The 16,512-nt window shown below is 43.5% G+C and overlaps 1 protein-coding gene across 1 annotated transcript; it reads left to right on the forward strand.

Annotated features, from left to right (window-relative positions):
• The first annotated feature begins 13 nt into the window (after positions 1-13).
• CCT5 (chaperonin containing TCP1 subunit 5) lies at positions 14-16,225 on the forward strand. Its single transcript, XM_010356681.2, has 11 exons — positions 14-537; positions 3,716-3,776; positions 4,239-4,403; positions 5,527-5,725; positions 7,974-8,166; positions 8,249-8,398; positions 10,633-10,752; positions 11,404-11,589; positions 12,298-12,435; positions 12,953-13,133; positions 14,468-16,225. Exons 1-11 carry the CDS (start codon positions 433-435, stop codon positions 14,593-14,595), a joined length of 1,626 nt encoding a protein of 541 aa, XP_010354983.1. The 5' UTR covers positions 14-432; the 3' UTR covers positions 14,596-16,225.
• Positions 16,226-16,512: the final 287 nt, after the last annotated feature.

The following is a 16,512-nucleotide window of genomic DNA, read 5'->3' on the forward strand; positions in this document are numbered from 1 at the left end:
GGGGGGGGGGAAGGAAATGGGTCCTACCATCTTCTTGGAGCCGGAGTTGGAAGAAATGAAGAAATAATGCTTTAAGTCAATGAATTCCTCCTTGGTACCCACTATCAGAAACTCTCAATGGTAAAATTTTTAAAACTGACAAACTCAATCTGCTCTTGACTTGTGTGTCCTAAGATTTCCACTATTTCCACTAAGTGTCTTCAAACCTCCCCCCACGGCTTCCTGGATAATAGAAGTTCCCGAAGGTCGCCGATTCCAGAAGATACTGTCTGGCGTGAAATTAGTCTCAGTTAAAATATAAGTCCCCCCCCCCCCCCCGCGTCTTCTGCTGCGCGTGCGCAAGCTTTTGGGTCCTCCCGCGAGAGAAAAGTGCTTTCTCGCTTCCGTAACGGTCTCCGCTGGTTGGGGTAAAGTAACTCCGGCTGCTCCACCATGGCGTCGATGGGGACCCTCGCCTTCGATGAATATGGGCGCCCTTTTCTCATCATCAAGGATCAGGACCGCAAGTCCCGTCTTATGGGACTTGAGGCCCTTAAGGTAATGGCACAGGGACCTGCTCGCGGTGGGCTGAGGGGAGGCGGCCGAGGCCGTGGCTTTGCGCCTGCGCGAGCTTAGGAGTCGCTGTGCCATGTGCTCCCCGGAAAGGTCGAGAATTTCCGTCTCCCGGCGGTCTCCGGCCGCGCACCAGGCTCACTGAGCTCGGGAGAGGCTAGCGCGTAATCTTGGGCTCGGAATGTGGGGGCCGCTAGGCTGGGCCGCCAGCGCCCTTCGGAGCTGGGCGGGGCCGCTCAGTCCGGTCGCCCGCGGGAGCGAAGCGGGACCGCCTCCCCGCCCGGCCCCTCCAGCCTGACGGCCGCGTGGGGCTGCGCTCCCGGCGGGGAGATGCTCCGTCACCTGTTGGTTAAGGCGCTGCTGCTTAACCCTCCACTGGTCCTCCCGCAACGGCCCTTCCGTTTTCTTTGTCACTCGTAAAGGTGTGGTCACTTACAGGGTATTTCATTTCTGAGTGCTTTTTTGCCCACCCTTGAGGAAAAATAGCGAAGAGTGAAAAACGGACGCACAAAATCGTAATGCAAGGCGGTGTGCGGTGAGAAGGACAGCTATGGAGAGAGTTCTGATAAGCGTGGTGCTGGAGGACAGCGTTAGATCAGGGGTGAGAGCATTCTAGGGAGAGGAAACAGAGAAGTAAAGGCTTGGGCAAGAATGCGCATGGCACGTTGTAGAGTGGAAGAGCCGTCCAGTTTTAATGGAGCACTGAAGCTATTGAATGCCCAGAATGGAAAATACGACGTTATCCTTGGGGAAGGAGGGGAGCCACTGAGGGGGTTTTGAGCAGAATTTAAGTAGAGCTGCGCTTCAGGCAGCAACGCTTGAGATAGACCGAAGGGAATAAGGAAGACCAAAGGGGTTAAAGAAGCCAGGGCAGGGGTGCGGGTAAGAAAGGGTCATCTGAGCATCAGACGTTGACAGAAAATGCAGAGGAAGGGACACTCCGAGAGGGCCTTCAGGGTTTGTTATAAAGTGAATTCCTAATAGACCTTTCAACCAGGTCTCAGGTGTCCCTGTTCATAGGCCATTCAGCCAGGTCTCAGGTGTCCCTGTTCACTTAATGTCTTGGAGGTTTACTTACACAAAGTTAGAAACAATACAGTTCCCCCCCCCATGGACTCTTTGTTTGACTTAGTGCAAGTTACACAACCTCTCGGAACCTCCTTTTCCAGTGGAGGTGATATGCCTCCATAAAGCTGAAGACTTGACAGTGATATTCAATGGAGTGACTTAGAGGGGCTGCACAGTGGGTGATCCATGGCAGGCACTCAGTATTTGTTTCCTTTCTAGAAAGAAAAAAGTTTCAAGCTACTCGTATTATGTATCCTATTTTATTTTTCACTTAGGGGGACCTGCAGGGAAAGTAACATGCAGTACACACACGCAGTATAAAAACATAACTAAAGCTATAGGTTGTTTTGCATCAGCCATTTTGTTGTAACTGCATGCATTTGTGCCCAGACGTCTCACACGCTGAGATAGTTGTTATTTTTCCAGAACTGGGGACTTGGGCCCAGAGCAGTTGCAAAATTGTTCTGAAGAGCAATTGCAAGCAAAGATCAGCACCATGGTTCAAGGCCACCTCTCGGAGTCAAAGCCAGTGGTCTAGAGCAGCATTCTCAAGCTTGACATTATTGACATTCGAGGTCAGATCATTCTTTGCTGTGGGAGCTCATTTGGACAGTAACGTGGGTGTTTAAATCTCTTGGGGTGCTGTGGGTAGGCATCCTTTTGAGTGTTGAGGCTCAGCAGTTTAGGCATATACACTTGCTACCTGACCTCATAAAACGTCCAGCTAACTTGAGGAACCAAAATATATGGAAATTGAAGGCAACAGTGAAAGAAATGTATGGGCCATGACTTGAACGTTTTGATGGTAATGGTCATGGTTCTTTTTCTCTGGTCATTTAGAGCCTTAAAGGTAATATGTATTTTGTTGAGATTCTTTAGTTGTTTTAACACTTAACTGTATAATATTTCACCTTAAAAATGCAGGCATTGACCAGGCGCGGTGGCTCAGGCCTGTAATCCCAGCACTTTGGGCGGCTAAGGCGGGTGGATCACCTGATTAGAAAGTAATCGTAAGGACTTACTAACTAGGTGATGGGATGATCTATACAGCAAATCACCATGGCACACGTTGACTCCTGAGGTCAGGAGTTCAAGACCAGCCTGGCCAACATGGCAAAATCCTGTCTCTACTAAAAATATTAAAAAAAAAAAAAAAAAAAAAAGAGCCAGGAGTGATGGCGCATGCCTGTAATCCCAGCTACTGGGGGGCTGAGGCAGGAGCATTGCTTAAGCCTGGGAGGCGGAGGTTGCAGTGAGCCAAGATCATGCCACTGCACTACAGCCTGGGCAACAGAGCAAGACTCCGTCTCAAAAAAAAAAAAAAAAAAGCCAGTCACTAACTTTGATCTATAAATATAATTATTGGGATTTCAGGTGGGTGGAGGAAGATTTTTAAAGCAAGAACATTTTTTCTTTTTATTTTCTAACGGGGTCTCATCATGTTTCCCAGGCTGATCTCAAACTCCTGGCCTCAAGCAATCCTGCCTCAGCCTCCCAAGTAGGTGGGGTTACAGGTTCTAGCCACCGCACCCAGCTCAAAAGATTATAATTCTGCAGTAAATCCAGTAAATCATAGTGTGACAGTAAGGTGTTGTATGTTTACAGTTGGACTGTTTCTCATGAGTACAGGCCCCTTCTTATCTGCAGATGTGGAACCCACAGATATAGAAGCCTGGATGCAAGGGACTTGAGCCTCTGTAAATTTTGGTATCCTCGGGGGCTCCTGGAACCAGTTCCCCATGGATGCTCAGGGAGGACTGTGTTGCACAGTGATCTTGCAAGGCCTGTAAGGTCATGGTCATACTGTCCCTGTTCTCAGCTGTAAGTGAGCTGGTAAAAGAATCTGTCTCATTAATGTGTTGAAAATTCAGTGAGATAACACAAAGCACTTATTTCTTTTTCTTTTATATAAGAATTGCTTATTAAAACTGGAGTTGTAAATGTTATAATACTTAGACCTGTCTGTTGCCCCTTAAATGTAGAAGCTTCTAGAAAACAGAAACTAAATCGTAAGTGATTTGTAATCATCAGATGTGTGCTTTTAACCATTGAAATTCTGTGTAACAGTGTTTGCTTTTTCTGTTTGTTTCATTAGTCTCATATAATGGCAGCAAAGGCTGTAGCAAATACAATGAGAACATCACTTGGACCAAATGGTAAGAGTCCACCATTCCGTGTTTTTAGCAAAAGATTTAAATCATAAAACTGTCAATACAAACCTCTCTACAGAAAGGTGGAGTATTGAGGGCAGCATCTTACTTCCTTAACACGGCCAAAATTTTGTAGTGTATCTCAGATTTCTCAAACATGGTTATAATCGCGTGTAGTTTTAGGTCGGACATTTTTATTTTTAACACGTTTAAATATCATTTCATTAGCATTTTCCAAATCATAGTTGTCTTGAGATTAATACTATATTTAATGATGCTCCATAATATTTTGCCATTTGTGTTAGCCAATCTCAAAATGCCTTCATGCAGCTATTATTTTGTGTATGTTGAAATATTTGCATATAATAAATTGCATAGATAAGAGCTGGGTCCGGAGGTCTTTTTTTATAGTTTGTGATATTGGTTGCCAGTTGTTTGCCCAAAGCCTACTAAATATTGTCTTTTTAGGGCTTGATAAGATGATGGTGGATAAGGATGGCGATGTGACTGTAACTAATGACGGGGCCACCATCTTAAGCATGATGGATGTTGATCATCAGATTGCCAAGCTGATGGTGGAACTGTCCAAGTCTCAGGATGATGAAATTGGAGATGGAACCACAGGAGTGGTTGGTAAGAAAAGACAAAACATCCTTCCTTTCTCTTTTAAGAGATGTCATTTAAGACCACAGGGCTAATATGCCTGCCGAGATTGTTGTCTCTGAATCAGAGCCTGAGGAGACAGACAAATCCAAGTTGAAGAACACGCTACAAAACAAATGCCTGGGACCTTCAAAACTGACAGTGTTAAAAAAGAACAGAAAGAGGGCTGGGGATTGTTAGGCAAGGAGAAATCTGTAATGACTGGTTGGACGCTGATTTTGTTTGTCTTTTAAGCTGTAAAGGAGGTTTGGGAAAAGTGGAGGAATTTGATTATGGATCATGTACTACAATGCTGAGTTTCCTGAGCGTGACCGCTGTATTGCATATGTATAGGAGAATACCCTTATTCTCAACTGTATGCCTCAATACTTAGGAGTGACATGTCATGGTTTCTGCAACTAATTCTCAGATAGGTGAACAGAAACAGCATGTACATGTAGAGAAAATGTGGCAAAATGTTAATAAGTAAACTGGTACTCATTTTAGTATTGTACCTTGTTTCCTGTAGATTTGAAATCTTTAAAAAGTTGGGGAAATTGAAGACAAAATATCAGTGAAGTTCTTTTCTGCAGATAAAATTTGAATTCATTCATTCAGCAAATATTTATTGGATACCATTGTATGCCAGGCACTGTTCTCGGTGCGCTTGGAGAGCGGTAGATTTAAACAGAATTCATCTTTGTGACCCTAAAATGAGGAGAAAGGAGGATGGGGGTGGGGGGAATAAATAATAAACAGATGTTTTAGTCTTATCACCAGGATGAATTTCACTGAATAGACCTTGGCCCATGAAACATAATAGCTTTTTACCTCTTAGAAAAATGTTCTTCTTACATTATATTCTTTAGTTACATTTTTTATATCACTGAGGGTTGAATGTTCGTCTATAAGGGGACACGTGTCCTATTAGACCTTTGCTAGAACCAAAACAAGAGGCTTTCTTATAAAAATAGATAGCTTCTGACTCTAAGATGACTTCCAGCTTAATTGTGGAAGCATTTTCTTTCCATGACAGCATCTAACTTGTGCTGATTATACTGAAAGTGAAGTTTTGTTGTTTTCCTAAACTGATTGTCTGCTGATTTGTTTGCAGTCCTGGCTGGTGCCTTGTTAGAAGAAGCGGAGCAATTGCTAGACCGAGGCATTCACCCAATCAGAATAGCTGATGGCTATGAGCAGGCTGCCCGCGTTGCTATTGAACACCTGGACAAGATCAGTGATAGCGTCCTTGTTGACATAAAGGACACCGAACCCCTCATTCAGACAGCAAAAACCACGCTGGGCTCCAAAGTGTATGTTTCAGTAGACGATACGATACGATTACACATCTGTAGGGGCAGCTTGTTTGCCATTTCTTAAAGGCAGCACAAAATGACCACTGGTGGATTTGTGTTGATTTATTTCAATTACTTGGTTTTGCTTTGTTTTTAATGTAGATGTAGATACATGCATTTTGTATTGTAGTTGAGAACTGAATTTCTAAGTTCATCCATAAATCCCCTTGACAGTATTTGCAAAACATAGTTATTTTAATTTAGCAGAATAGATTGTGTTAAAAATTAGTCAGGGTTGGCCGGGCGCGGTGGCTCAAGCCTGTAATCCCAGCACTTTGGGAGGCCGAGACGGGCGGATCACGAGGTCAGGAGATCGAGACCATCCTGGCTAACATGGTGAAACCCCGTCTCTACTAAAAATACAAAAAACTAGCCGGGCGACCTGGCGGGCGCCTGTAGTCCCAGCTACTCGGGAGGCTGAGGCAGGAGAATGGCGTGAACCCGGGAGGCGGAGCTTGCAGTGAGCTGAGATCCGGCCACTGCACTCCAGCCTGGGCAGCAGAGCGAGACTCCGTCTCAAAAAAAAAAAAAAAAAAAAAAAATTAGTCAGGGCTAGGTGTAGTGGCTCATACTTGTAATCTCAGAACTTTAGGAGGCCAAAGCAGTAGCCTGCTTGAGCTCAGGAATTCAAGACCAGCCAGGGCAATATAGTGGGACCCCATTGCTACAAAACATAAAAAAACCAGCCAGGCATGATAGTGCACGCTCCGGCAACTCCAGAGGCTGAGGTGAGAGGTTGAGGCTCAGCAAGCCATGATCATGCCACTGCACTTCAGCTTGAGCAACAGAGCGAGACCCTGTCTCCAAAAAAAAAAAACTAGAAAGGGTCCTACCTGGAGGATATGTGAATTTTCATAACACTTTCTATAATTTCTTTGTTGGGGAGCCACTGGGGTGGGTTCCCCTTTTTATTCAGCAAGTTACCGATCCAAAATTATAATTTAGTAAAGAGAGTCTTGAAAGCGACTTGTCTCTGGTGTTTTCAGCGTTTGCGTACTACCCATTTGCCAGGCTTACTGCCAGGTCTTTTGGGCACTGAGACACAGCTCTTCCCCCAGGAGACTCTAGGCAACCTCAACCAAGGAGTGCACTGATGATGAACCATGACAAAGATTTGAGGTCTGTTGCCATAATATAACAGAAATCCAGTGTAAACTGCTTTATTGCATTATATTAAGTCAGTGAGGTTTTCAATTGTGTGCTTATGGTGGTTTTAGCAAAAAGGAAGGAGGGGTCTTCTCAACTCAGAGTAGTCAGAGAAAATGCAGTAAAAGTGTCTGCTTCTGTTGCCTTTTCACCTGAGCAAATCCTGTGTTAAGGCAGAAGCCTTCAGCAGTGCCTGCTCTCATCCTCTAACCACAGATCTCAGCAGAGACTAGCTCCCTAGGCAAGAATGAGTACTCTACGGGTAGCCTCTGTCATAAGTGTGACACTATTTTCTCATGAAAGGAGGACAACATAATTACTTGAAGTGTACAAGTCTATTTTCTTGTTGCTTTATAAGTTTTCCCTGTTCTGTTTGCAAGTATTAAGTCGTCTACTTAAGATAAAACGTTTACTTTCATGGTTCTCTTTTATAGATAACCTACAATTTCAGACATTATTTCAAGTGCTAGGTTTCCCTAGTTGTTTTTCTTGACTCTAAAATGAATTTATTGAGCAGTCTATTCACATGTTTGAAAGCTTTCAAAAAGGTAACATCCTCCATCTGTAACGGATGTTGTGGTGAATTCTTAGAAAGTGAGCAGCCCTGTCCAGTCCTTTCACCTCCCAATTAGTGCTACGCTTCATGGATATAAGACTGACTTTTCCTGAGTAATTACTTACCTTTCTCATTCTGTTCTGAACTTGTGAAATAATAACAGTATTCTGTAGAAGTCGTGCATTCTAAGACCTTAGTTCATGCCAGACTACAGTGGTTTCTTGAGTACATTCGTAATGGAAGGCAATAGTAAATTTCAGAGTTAGCGAAAATAAAGATGATTTTTTTTCCCATGTAAGTATATGGTCCCCTTCGGGGCTAATGGATCACAGGTTAAGAATCTCTGCCCCAGACTGTTGAAAATGGAGTTTGAGATGGCATTCCCTTCTAGAAGACTCAAAACATCATTTGATTTATATCTTTGAGTAACATTGTATCATGTGGCCTGCTTTGGTTGTAGTAGTTGTGAAACCAGTGAAGTTTGTTTTGTGGTGTTTTCATCAGGGTCAACAGTTGTCACCGACAGATGGCTGAGATTGCTGTGAATGCTGTCCTCACTGTAGCAGATATGGAGCGGAGAGATGTTGACTTTGAGCTTATCAAAGTAGAAGGCAAAGTGGGCGGCAGGCTGGAGGACACTAAATTGATTAAGGGCGTGATCGTGGACAAGGATTTCAGTCACCCACAGATGCCGAAAGTAAGCCATTGCATTTCACAGCTTCGCACTATTGGTTAACTCTTAATTCCACCAATTAAAATGTCTGTATGTTTCCCCATAGAAAGTGGAAGATGCTAAGATTGCAATTCTCACATGTCCATTTGAACCACCCAAACCAAAAACAAAGCATAAGCTGGATGTGACGTCTGTTGAAGATTATAAAGCCCTTCAGAAATACGAAAAGGAGAAATTTGAAGAGATGATTCAACAAGTAAGACTTACCAGAGTCCTCAGTGGAATTTAAACTCCCAAAGGGTACAGTTAGTTAGGTTTGGTTAGTAAATATGTATAGTCTTTCTTCAGTTCTGAAACATACACAGGAAAAAAAATCACATAGAAAGGCATAAACAGGGAAGAATTCTGATTTTGTCTTAAAATGGTAGCGTGTTCAGGCTGGGTGTGGTGGCTTATGCCTCTAATCCCAGCACTTTGGGAGGCCAAGGCAGGCTGATCATGAGGTCATCGAGACCATCCTGACTAACACGGTGAAACCGCATCTCTACTAAAAATGCAAAAAATTAGCCAGACGTGGTGGCGGGCACCTATAGTCCCAGCTACTCAGGAGGCTGAGAAAGGTGAATTGCTTGAACCGAAGAGGCAGAAGTTGCAGCAAGCTGAGATCACACCATTACACTCCAGCCTGGGTGACAGAGCGAGACTCTGTCTCGAAAGGTGGTATGTTCAGGGTCCTGAAAGAAGTGACCCTGTTACCTAAAGCCATGTTTTCAATTGTACATACTATATTTGCTCTCCTGGACAATTTTAATGTAACTTACCTTAAGATTTCTGACTATACCTTTTAGACTAGAGTTAATGAGTAACTGGAGTTAAACCAGAATGCACTTACAGTAATCCCAATTCTTCACTCAGTTAAGTCTAGTTTGGGTTCATGAATACCTTAGCATAGGTGTGCTTTCTCTCTGACCTACCAACTCCTCTCTGGGGGCTGTGTCCCTAGGAGTTGAAAACACCGGTACTCAAGAAGACAGGAACGTGGTTGGCTAGAGCATTATTTATCATAGCAAACCAACTAGAGACGATTTTCATGTCTGTTCTTGGGAAAGTCATTGTACTTACTCATTGATGATACAGTTCTTTGTGCCTACGACATACCAAGCTCTGTTGTAAGCACTAAAGGTACAGCAGGGAATGAAGCCAAGCTCGTGCTCTTGAGGCACAAATAGGGGAAAGATGGGTACAGCTCCCTTACAGACACTGGCCAGAGACGTGACCTGTAAGGAGAGGCCAACATTGAGTGAGAGCAGCGCCCCTAGGGGAGGAGCATTCCAGGCTGAGGACAGATGGGGATGCTGTTGAGCTAGGAATGTGTTGGCTTCTACAAGGAACAGCCACCCTCAGGGATTGGAGCATGCTGGCAGGAGCTTATGCATAAAAGGCCATCAGTGGTCATGAGAATGGTGGCTCAGCTGTACTGGCAGGTCAGATAAACTGAGAGGCCAGGGATGTTACTGGATCATGCTGGTGAGGCGCAGGTTGCTGAGAATGAGAAAGGGAGGGGGATGGGGCTAGATGCAAAAAATGTTAAAGAATGAGAGGCAGGGACCCAAAGAGGACCGTTGTAGGTGACTGAGGAGCAAGAAGGACTCCTCCTGTTTTGAGCACGTGAGAGGGAAAGCAGCTGCCATCTGAGGAGGGTTGCAGGTGCAGGCTGGTTTTCAGGGGTTGTGACGGAGAGGTTGTGTAAGGAGGCTGCTGTTCTGGACTGAGTTCAGAGGGTCAGGGAAGGGAGAGAGGGAGAGCCAAGCAGTAGCAGGTGGTCTGGGAGGCCTGATGGAGACAGGTAGGTGAGAGTTGTGGGGCATGGCCTGGCAGTCCCAGGTGAGCACCAGAGGTGGGGTGGGCAGCTGGATCGTTGCCCTCCTGTTTGGGAAAAGTCATTTTGCCCTTTGCAGGTCGGGGTGAGTGTGCTTCTTAGGGGAAGCAGGGTCATCTCTGTGGGCACCTGATTTAGTTTTTATCTGTGGATCCACTGAGGATTGTCCATCCAGGTGAGATGGGCAAGTTGCAAGTGGTTCATAACATTGTTTGTTTAAAACATACTCAGATGAAACTACTCCGTAGGTATTTGTGACAGGACAGAGATGTTAGCCATTTCCCCCGTGGTTGGGAAGGGTATTCGCTTTGTTTGTTGACATTTCTGTTGACTTCGCATCGTTTTAACAATGGGGTTCAGCATGAATTACTGCTTGTGGTTTTTAAAGCATCTTTAAACAATGAGGTGATCCCCATTGATAAAATACTCACTATTTAGAATTTGGAACTGACAGAAAAGTGGACACTTGTCTATTTCCTTCCTTCTCTTTCCTTTGGTTTTGTGTTCAAGTGCACATGCCTTACACCCAACTGTGCCTCTCCTTTTTTCAAACATAACGAAGAATAAATACCCACTTTCTCTTAATACGATTGCGGTGTTTCTCTTCCCAGATTAAAGAGACTGGTGCTAACCTAGCAATTTGTCAGTGGGGTTTTGATGATGAAGCAAATCACTTACTTCTTCAGAACAACTTGCCTGCAGTTCGCTGGGTAGGAGGACCTGAAATTGAGGTAGGTTGCTCCACATGAAGGGACTTTGAGATGTAGGGGTTCAGCTTATGTGTTGAGGGGTGTTTTGATAGCCTTGCCTTAAATAACTGCATCATACCAAGGCTGGGAGATGAGGGGAGGGTGAGCTGGGAGAGAGGAAAGCGCTGGAATCTTTGTTACTGTTTGGATAACAGTGCTGTGTGTTTCTGGTGTTCCCTGGCATTTTGAAATTCTCTCCCTGTGTTGTCTCACTTGGCCCTATCGTTGACTTACTAAGGCTGGAAGACCTGGTCTCATCCAGATACTAACGGCAGTCCCAGGCAATGCTGCCTCAGTGGTTCTCACTGCAGCGCAGTGCAGGGAACGTGCAGGCTGGGTTCCCAGAGAGAGGGAGGGCTGCGCAGAGGGGAGATGAAGGCATGAGCTTAGGGGACGGGCACAGGGTGATAGATCCGGGCAGCACCAAAGCCCCAGATCAAGACGCCCAGCTCCTCAAGAGCCTTGTTACCTAACAAGGTGCTTTGGGTTGAACTGAAGATGTTTTGGTCAAAGTGGGGCAGCAATTCTAGTGAACAAGGTGGTCTTAGATCAAGTTTTGCTGATTTGTGCCCAGTTTTGAAAGTTAACTTCACCAGTACTGTCTTCGTCCTTCTCCCTGACCACCCCAATTAGCTGATTGCCATCGCTACAGGAGGTCGGATCGTCCCCAGGTTCTCAGAGCTCACAGCTGAGAAGCTGGGCTTTGCTGGTCTTGTACAGGAGATCTCATTTGGGACAACTAAGGATAAAATGCTGGTCATCGAGCAGTGTAAGAACTCCAGAGCTGTAACCATTTTTATTAGAGGAGGAAATAAGATGGTGAGAATTCAACTATTTGTCCTATACTATTGCTTATTTTGCTTCATGGTCTGGTTTTTTTGCCTGCATATATTTAACAGAGACACAGTCACTCTAAGAGAAATAATCATGTTTCTCAAACAGTGATGTATCATGGTTAATTTCACGAGGCACCTTTGCCTTTCTGCTGTCTCTTATAGTATACAATATATGCTATGAGATTTTTATATCTTTTTAAATACTTAAACACAGTTTAAATATTCAAGTCTTGGATTTTAGAATGTTGGGTACAATTACCTTAGGGGTTGGTTAAACTGCTAGTCCTAGCAACACAAGACTCATTTTAATAACAAATTACAATATGGTATTCCCAAGGATGACTTACATCTGTCCCTTAGGTAGAAAAAGGGAACCCAAGTGAATAACCATCGATGATCTCTGTTCTTTGAGAATGAGTTGTAGCACATTGTGATAAATCTTTGCGAGGTTTGTCGGTTTTTGACTCTTGCTTAACCGTGTATCCTAGAATGAGTCACTGGCCACCTCTGCCTCTTGAATTTTATTAACTACGTTACAGGAAGGAAAGCTAGAAAGATACAGATCATCTGATAGTGGAGGCCATCTAAATATTAGAGCACAGCCTCTCTGTCTTTAAAAAGGTGCCAGATACTTGCCTCTAAATTGAATAGATCTTGATCACATTAATTTAGGCAAAGCTGTTTTCCTTAGATCATTGAGGAGGCGAAACGATCCCTTCACGATGCATTGTGTGTCATCCGGAACCTCATCCGCGATAATCGTGTGGTGTACGGAGGAGGGGCTGCTGAGATATCCTGTGCCCTGGCAGTTAGCCAAGAGGCGGATAAGGTAAGGGATATGTGCAGACTTAGTGAAAGACTCGGGCCTCGCTGATAGTGGAGGCTGTGAGGCTGCAGAACAGCGAGGTGCTGGACGCAAAACGAACGAAAGCATCGTGAGCTGTGTTTAGGTGACAGGTGTTTTAATCTAAGTTAATTCCCATGTTCATGTATTCAGATTCTGGTTACCATAAACTAGCATTTCTCATCTGTTTTCAGCCAGTTCATCCTTGAAATAATAAATCTCTGGTCTTTTAATGTTATGTGAAATTCAAAATTAGTATTATAACTTAAAGATAAGTCGTAAGAGCTGTTGTATTTTGAGGTATCTCTCATGTATGTATACCCTCTGCCCGTATTCTGTAGTGACATTATAATATTCTGATAGATACAAAAATAGAGACAGCCTATTCTTAAAATTCTTTGTGAGCTGACTTTTCCAAGTATGTGATACAGTGTGTTTTCAAGGCGCTGCTGGGTTGTTTTGTTTTGCCAAGTGCACTTACCATACCTCTGCACCTTTCCAGTGCCCCACCTTGGAACAGTACGCCATGAGAGCGTTTGCCGACGCACTGGAGGTCATCCCCATGGCCCTCTCTGAAAACAGTGGCATGAATCCCATCCAGACTATGACCGAAGTCCGAGCCAGACAGGTGAAGGAGATGAACCCTGCTCTTGGCATCGACTGTTTGCACAAGGGGACAAATGGTGAGGAGCTATCACACCTCTGCGTGGGGTGTCTGATTTAAACTGAATAATCATCCACTGTATGTACTGTGAGATGATGGTATCTTTTTAAATATGTAAATCCACTTCAGGTGTTTAAATCCTGAATTTTAGAATGTTTGATTGATTGCCATAGGAATTGGTTAAACTACTAGACTTAGCAACATAAGACTCATTTTAATAACAGTAAACTACATATGGTCCTGTCACCAAAGATGACTTAAGTTTTAATCTCTGGTTTTTGGGAATGCCATATTGCTGTTTTTACACAAATGTCTGTCAGTGGACAGCATATAAAACAGCTCTGAAGTGGGCTTTAGTTCACAGTTCACTGTGTGGTTAATCCAGCACACTGTGGAGTGTTTTCTAAATGTAATACTATAATCTCTGTAGCCCAGCTCCCAAAAAGATACGGTGGCTGTAGCTTGTTGAAACAGTGGTCCCAGGCATTTCTGTACTAAATCAGGCCATGTCTGTAATCCATCCACAGAATGTGACAGTTTGTTTTTGCTTAAAAGTATAGGTGGTACATTCTGCTTTCCATGCTCATATCCCAAGAGTTTCAATAATAGCAACACTTTGTGAGGCAAATATTTAATGTTTCTAACTTGAATGCTTGGTTGTGCTCAAATTTAGCATTTCTAGGGCCAGGCTCAGTGACTCATGCCTGTAATCCCAGCACTTATTAGGAGGCCAAGCCGGGTGGATCACCTGAGGTCAGGAGTTTGACACCAGCCTGACCAACATGGTGAAACACCATCTCTACTAAAAATATAAAAATTAGCTGGGCCTGGTGGCGGATACCTGTAATCCCAGCTACTCAGGAGGCTGAGGCAGGAGAATCACTTGAGCCCGGGAGGCAGAGGTTGCAGTGAGCCAAGATCACACTATTGTACTCCAACCTGGGTGATACCTGTCTCCAAAAAAAAAAAATTAGCATTTCTAGATCTTTCTTGGAAATATCTTACATTTCAGCTATGGTCGGATTCACTGACTTTAGATTTCCTAAGTTAGGGTGTGGTTACTTTGTGGGATAAGATGTTACTGAAAAATTTCACCCTGTAGCTAGTCATTGAAGAAAGCCCCCTCTCAACAGCTCTCTCTACCAGGTTCGAGTTCCAGAGTGTCCTTGGAAATAATGAAATTACAGTCATCTGAAAATGAAATAGAACTGAAATTAGTGGCCTCCTGCTTGGCTTCCAGGAGTTTGTATTTCTTAAGTCTTACTGTGATTCCATAAATCAGAAAGTCAGAGCTGGTTATTGATAGTTTATTGTATGCTATTTTAGGATAATCAGTTTCCTTGTATTTTTCAGATATGAAGCAACAGCATGTCATAGAAACCTTGATTGGCAAAAAGCAACAGATATCTCTTGCAACACAAATGGTTAGAATGATTTTGAAGATTGATGACATTCGTAAGCCTGGAGAATCTGAAGAATGAAGACACTGGGAATACTATGTAGTAAGATCCACTTCTGTGATTAAGTAAATGGATGTGTTGTGATGTGTCTACAGTTATTTATTGTTACATCCTTTTCCAGACACTGTAGATGCTATAATAAAAATAGCTGTTTGGTAACCATAGTTTCACTTGTTCAAAGCCATGTAATTGGGTTACTATCTCAACATGCTTTTGTATTCATTGTATTAAAAGAATCTGTTTAAACAACCTTTATCTTCTCTTCAGGTTTAAGAAACATTTATTGTAACAGTAATTAAATGCTGCCTTAATTGAAGGGGTTTGGGTGGATTTTTTTTTCCCCCTCAAAATAAGCTGTAGGGACTATTTAAACAGCTTAAACATGAGGTCTCAAGATGTACTTTCGTATTGAGAGGAATATGGGCTTGATCCTCTTCCTATCTAAATGGGTGGGCCCTTTGTAGAGGGTCCACCACAGAATTATGGGATGCGTTAAGTGCTGTTACTAGGTTGCTCACAGCCTAACCGAGGATATTGTTTAGAGCTGATGGAGACCCATGTGAGCCTTTGCTTTCCTCTGGCCCTGTTCCCACCCTGAACACAGCTCATGTGCAGAATCAGAAGCAGCATGTGCAGAGCTGACCACCAGCACAGGCTTAGGGCAGTTCAGAACCCACATGTTTTCCTATCAGAGGGACACAGTAAGTGGAGGTTAAAGTAAATTACAGGAAATAAGGGAGAAATCTTGCAGTTACCATGTTCAGATAGAGTGACTGAAATTAATTGTGCTTACTAAAGTAGTACTAGCTAACAGTGATGGGCCAAGACATGCTCTGAGAACTCTACCGGGATTGTCTGTTCTCACAACCCGGGGAGGCAGATACTCTTTCCTACTGCTCACGTCTTACAGGTGAGTACTAATAATTTGCCAGCATCTCACCACCAGCAAGTAGTAGGGCCAGGTCAATCCCAGGCAGTCTGACCCCAGAGTGGCCCAGCTCATCCCCTACCCTATTCTCCTATTTGCTTGTGATTCTCTAGATTTTCTAAAATAGTGTTTCTTAAAGAGCATCATGATGATAAAGTTCAACATGATGAACTTTATCATTAGTTATGCCACCTTAACTAGTCAGATTCCCTAGAATTAGGAAATGGTGACTCTTGTCTAAATTTGCTTAAGTGATTAATTTGGGTTACCTTCTCACATGAACCTGGAGATTTTCCAGTCTTAACTATTGGGTCATTATGTTTTCTCTGTACATTCGTGCATTGGATGTTTTGCTAAATAACTCCTGTGGATTTAGGAATGTGTGCTAATAATTGCATTCTTCCTAATTTTCACATTTATATGGAACTATGCAGTTAAGTATTGAAAGCTTTAAACTGAGTTTATTTACAAGGACTGATTCTAGCCTACAGAGAACATACGGCAGCCTTCTTTGGACCAGAGTCTTATCCAAGGGGTCTGTGATTGTATCAGAAGAGCCACTAAACCAATCCCCCTTTCCAAAATTGAACCTCACAGACATTCCTGGTGTTTTTTTGTGGTTGAGAAACTGGTCAATGAGCAGAGAAACTTAGAGATGTTTTACAAACCTTTCATGTTTAATGAGTTTCATTTGCTGATTTGTAATAAACCTCTTCCAGGTGATGTATTTTATCTTTCACGTTCCAAATCACGCGTTTGATTTTGCTGGTACTTTGGCCACACCCTCTCCTTCCTGTGGAGCAAAAGCAACTTAGGGTGCTTGACCCAAAGGCTAGATTCTCATGTAAGTCCCCATGTTTTACTGCTGGTTCCCAATTTCTACACGTGCTGGATTCATTGGAGGTTTGTTAAATGTCGTGTTTTTAATTTCAGCCTACTCAATTTCCATGTGGGGGTGGTTCCAGGATGTCCTGCAGGTGCCACATTTCATGGATGCTCAAGTCCCTGAT

The sequence above is a fragment of the Rhinopithecus roxellana genome, chromosome 3 (genome assembly GCF_007565055.1).
Source record: "Rhinopithecus roxellana isolate Shanxi Qingling chromosome 3, ASM756505v1, whole genome shotgun sequence".
NCBI classification, from domain to species: domain Eukaryota; kingdom Metazoa; phylum Chordata; class Mammalia; order Primates; family Cercopithecidae; genus Rhinopithecus; species Rhinopithecus roxellana.

Bases quoted from the DNA above. Each gene is read 5' to 3' on its own strand.
- CCT5 (XM_010356681.2), top strand. From the start codon at position 433: ATGGCGTCGATGGGGACCCTCGCCTTCGATGAATATGGGCGCCCTTTT. The intron at 5,726-7,973 runs GTATGTTTCAGT...TGTTTTCATCAG, and splicing joins ACCACGCTGGGCTCCAAAGT to GGTCAACAGTTGTCACCGAC. The intron at 8,399-10,632 runs GTAAGACTTACC...TTCTCTTCCCAG, and splicing joins TTGAAGAGATGATTCAACAA to ATTAAAGAGACTGGTGCTAA.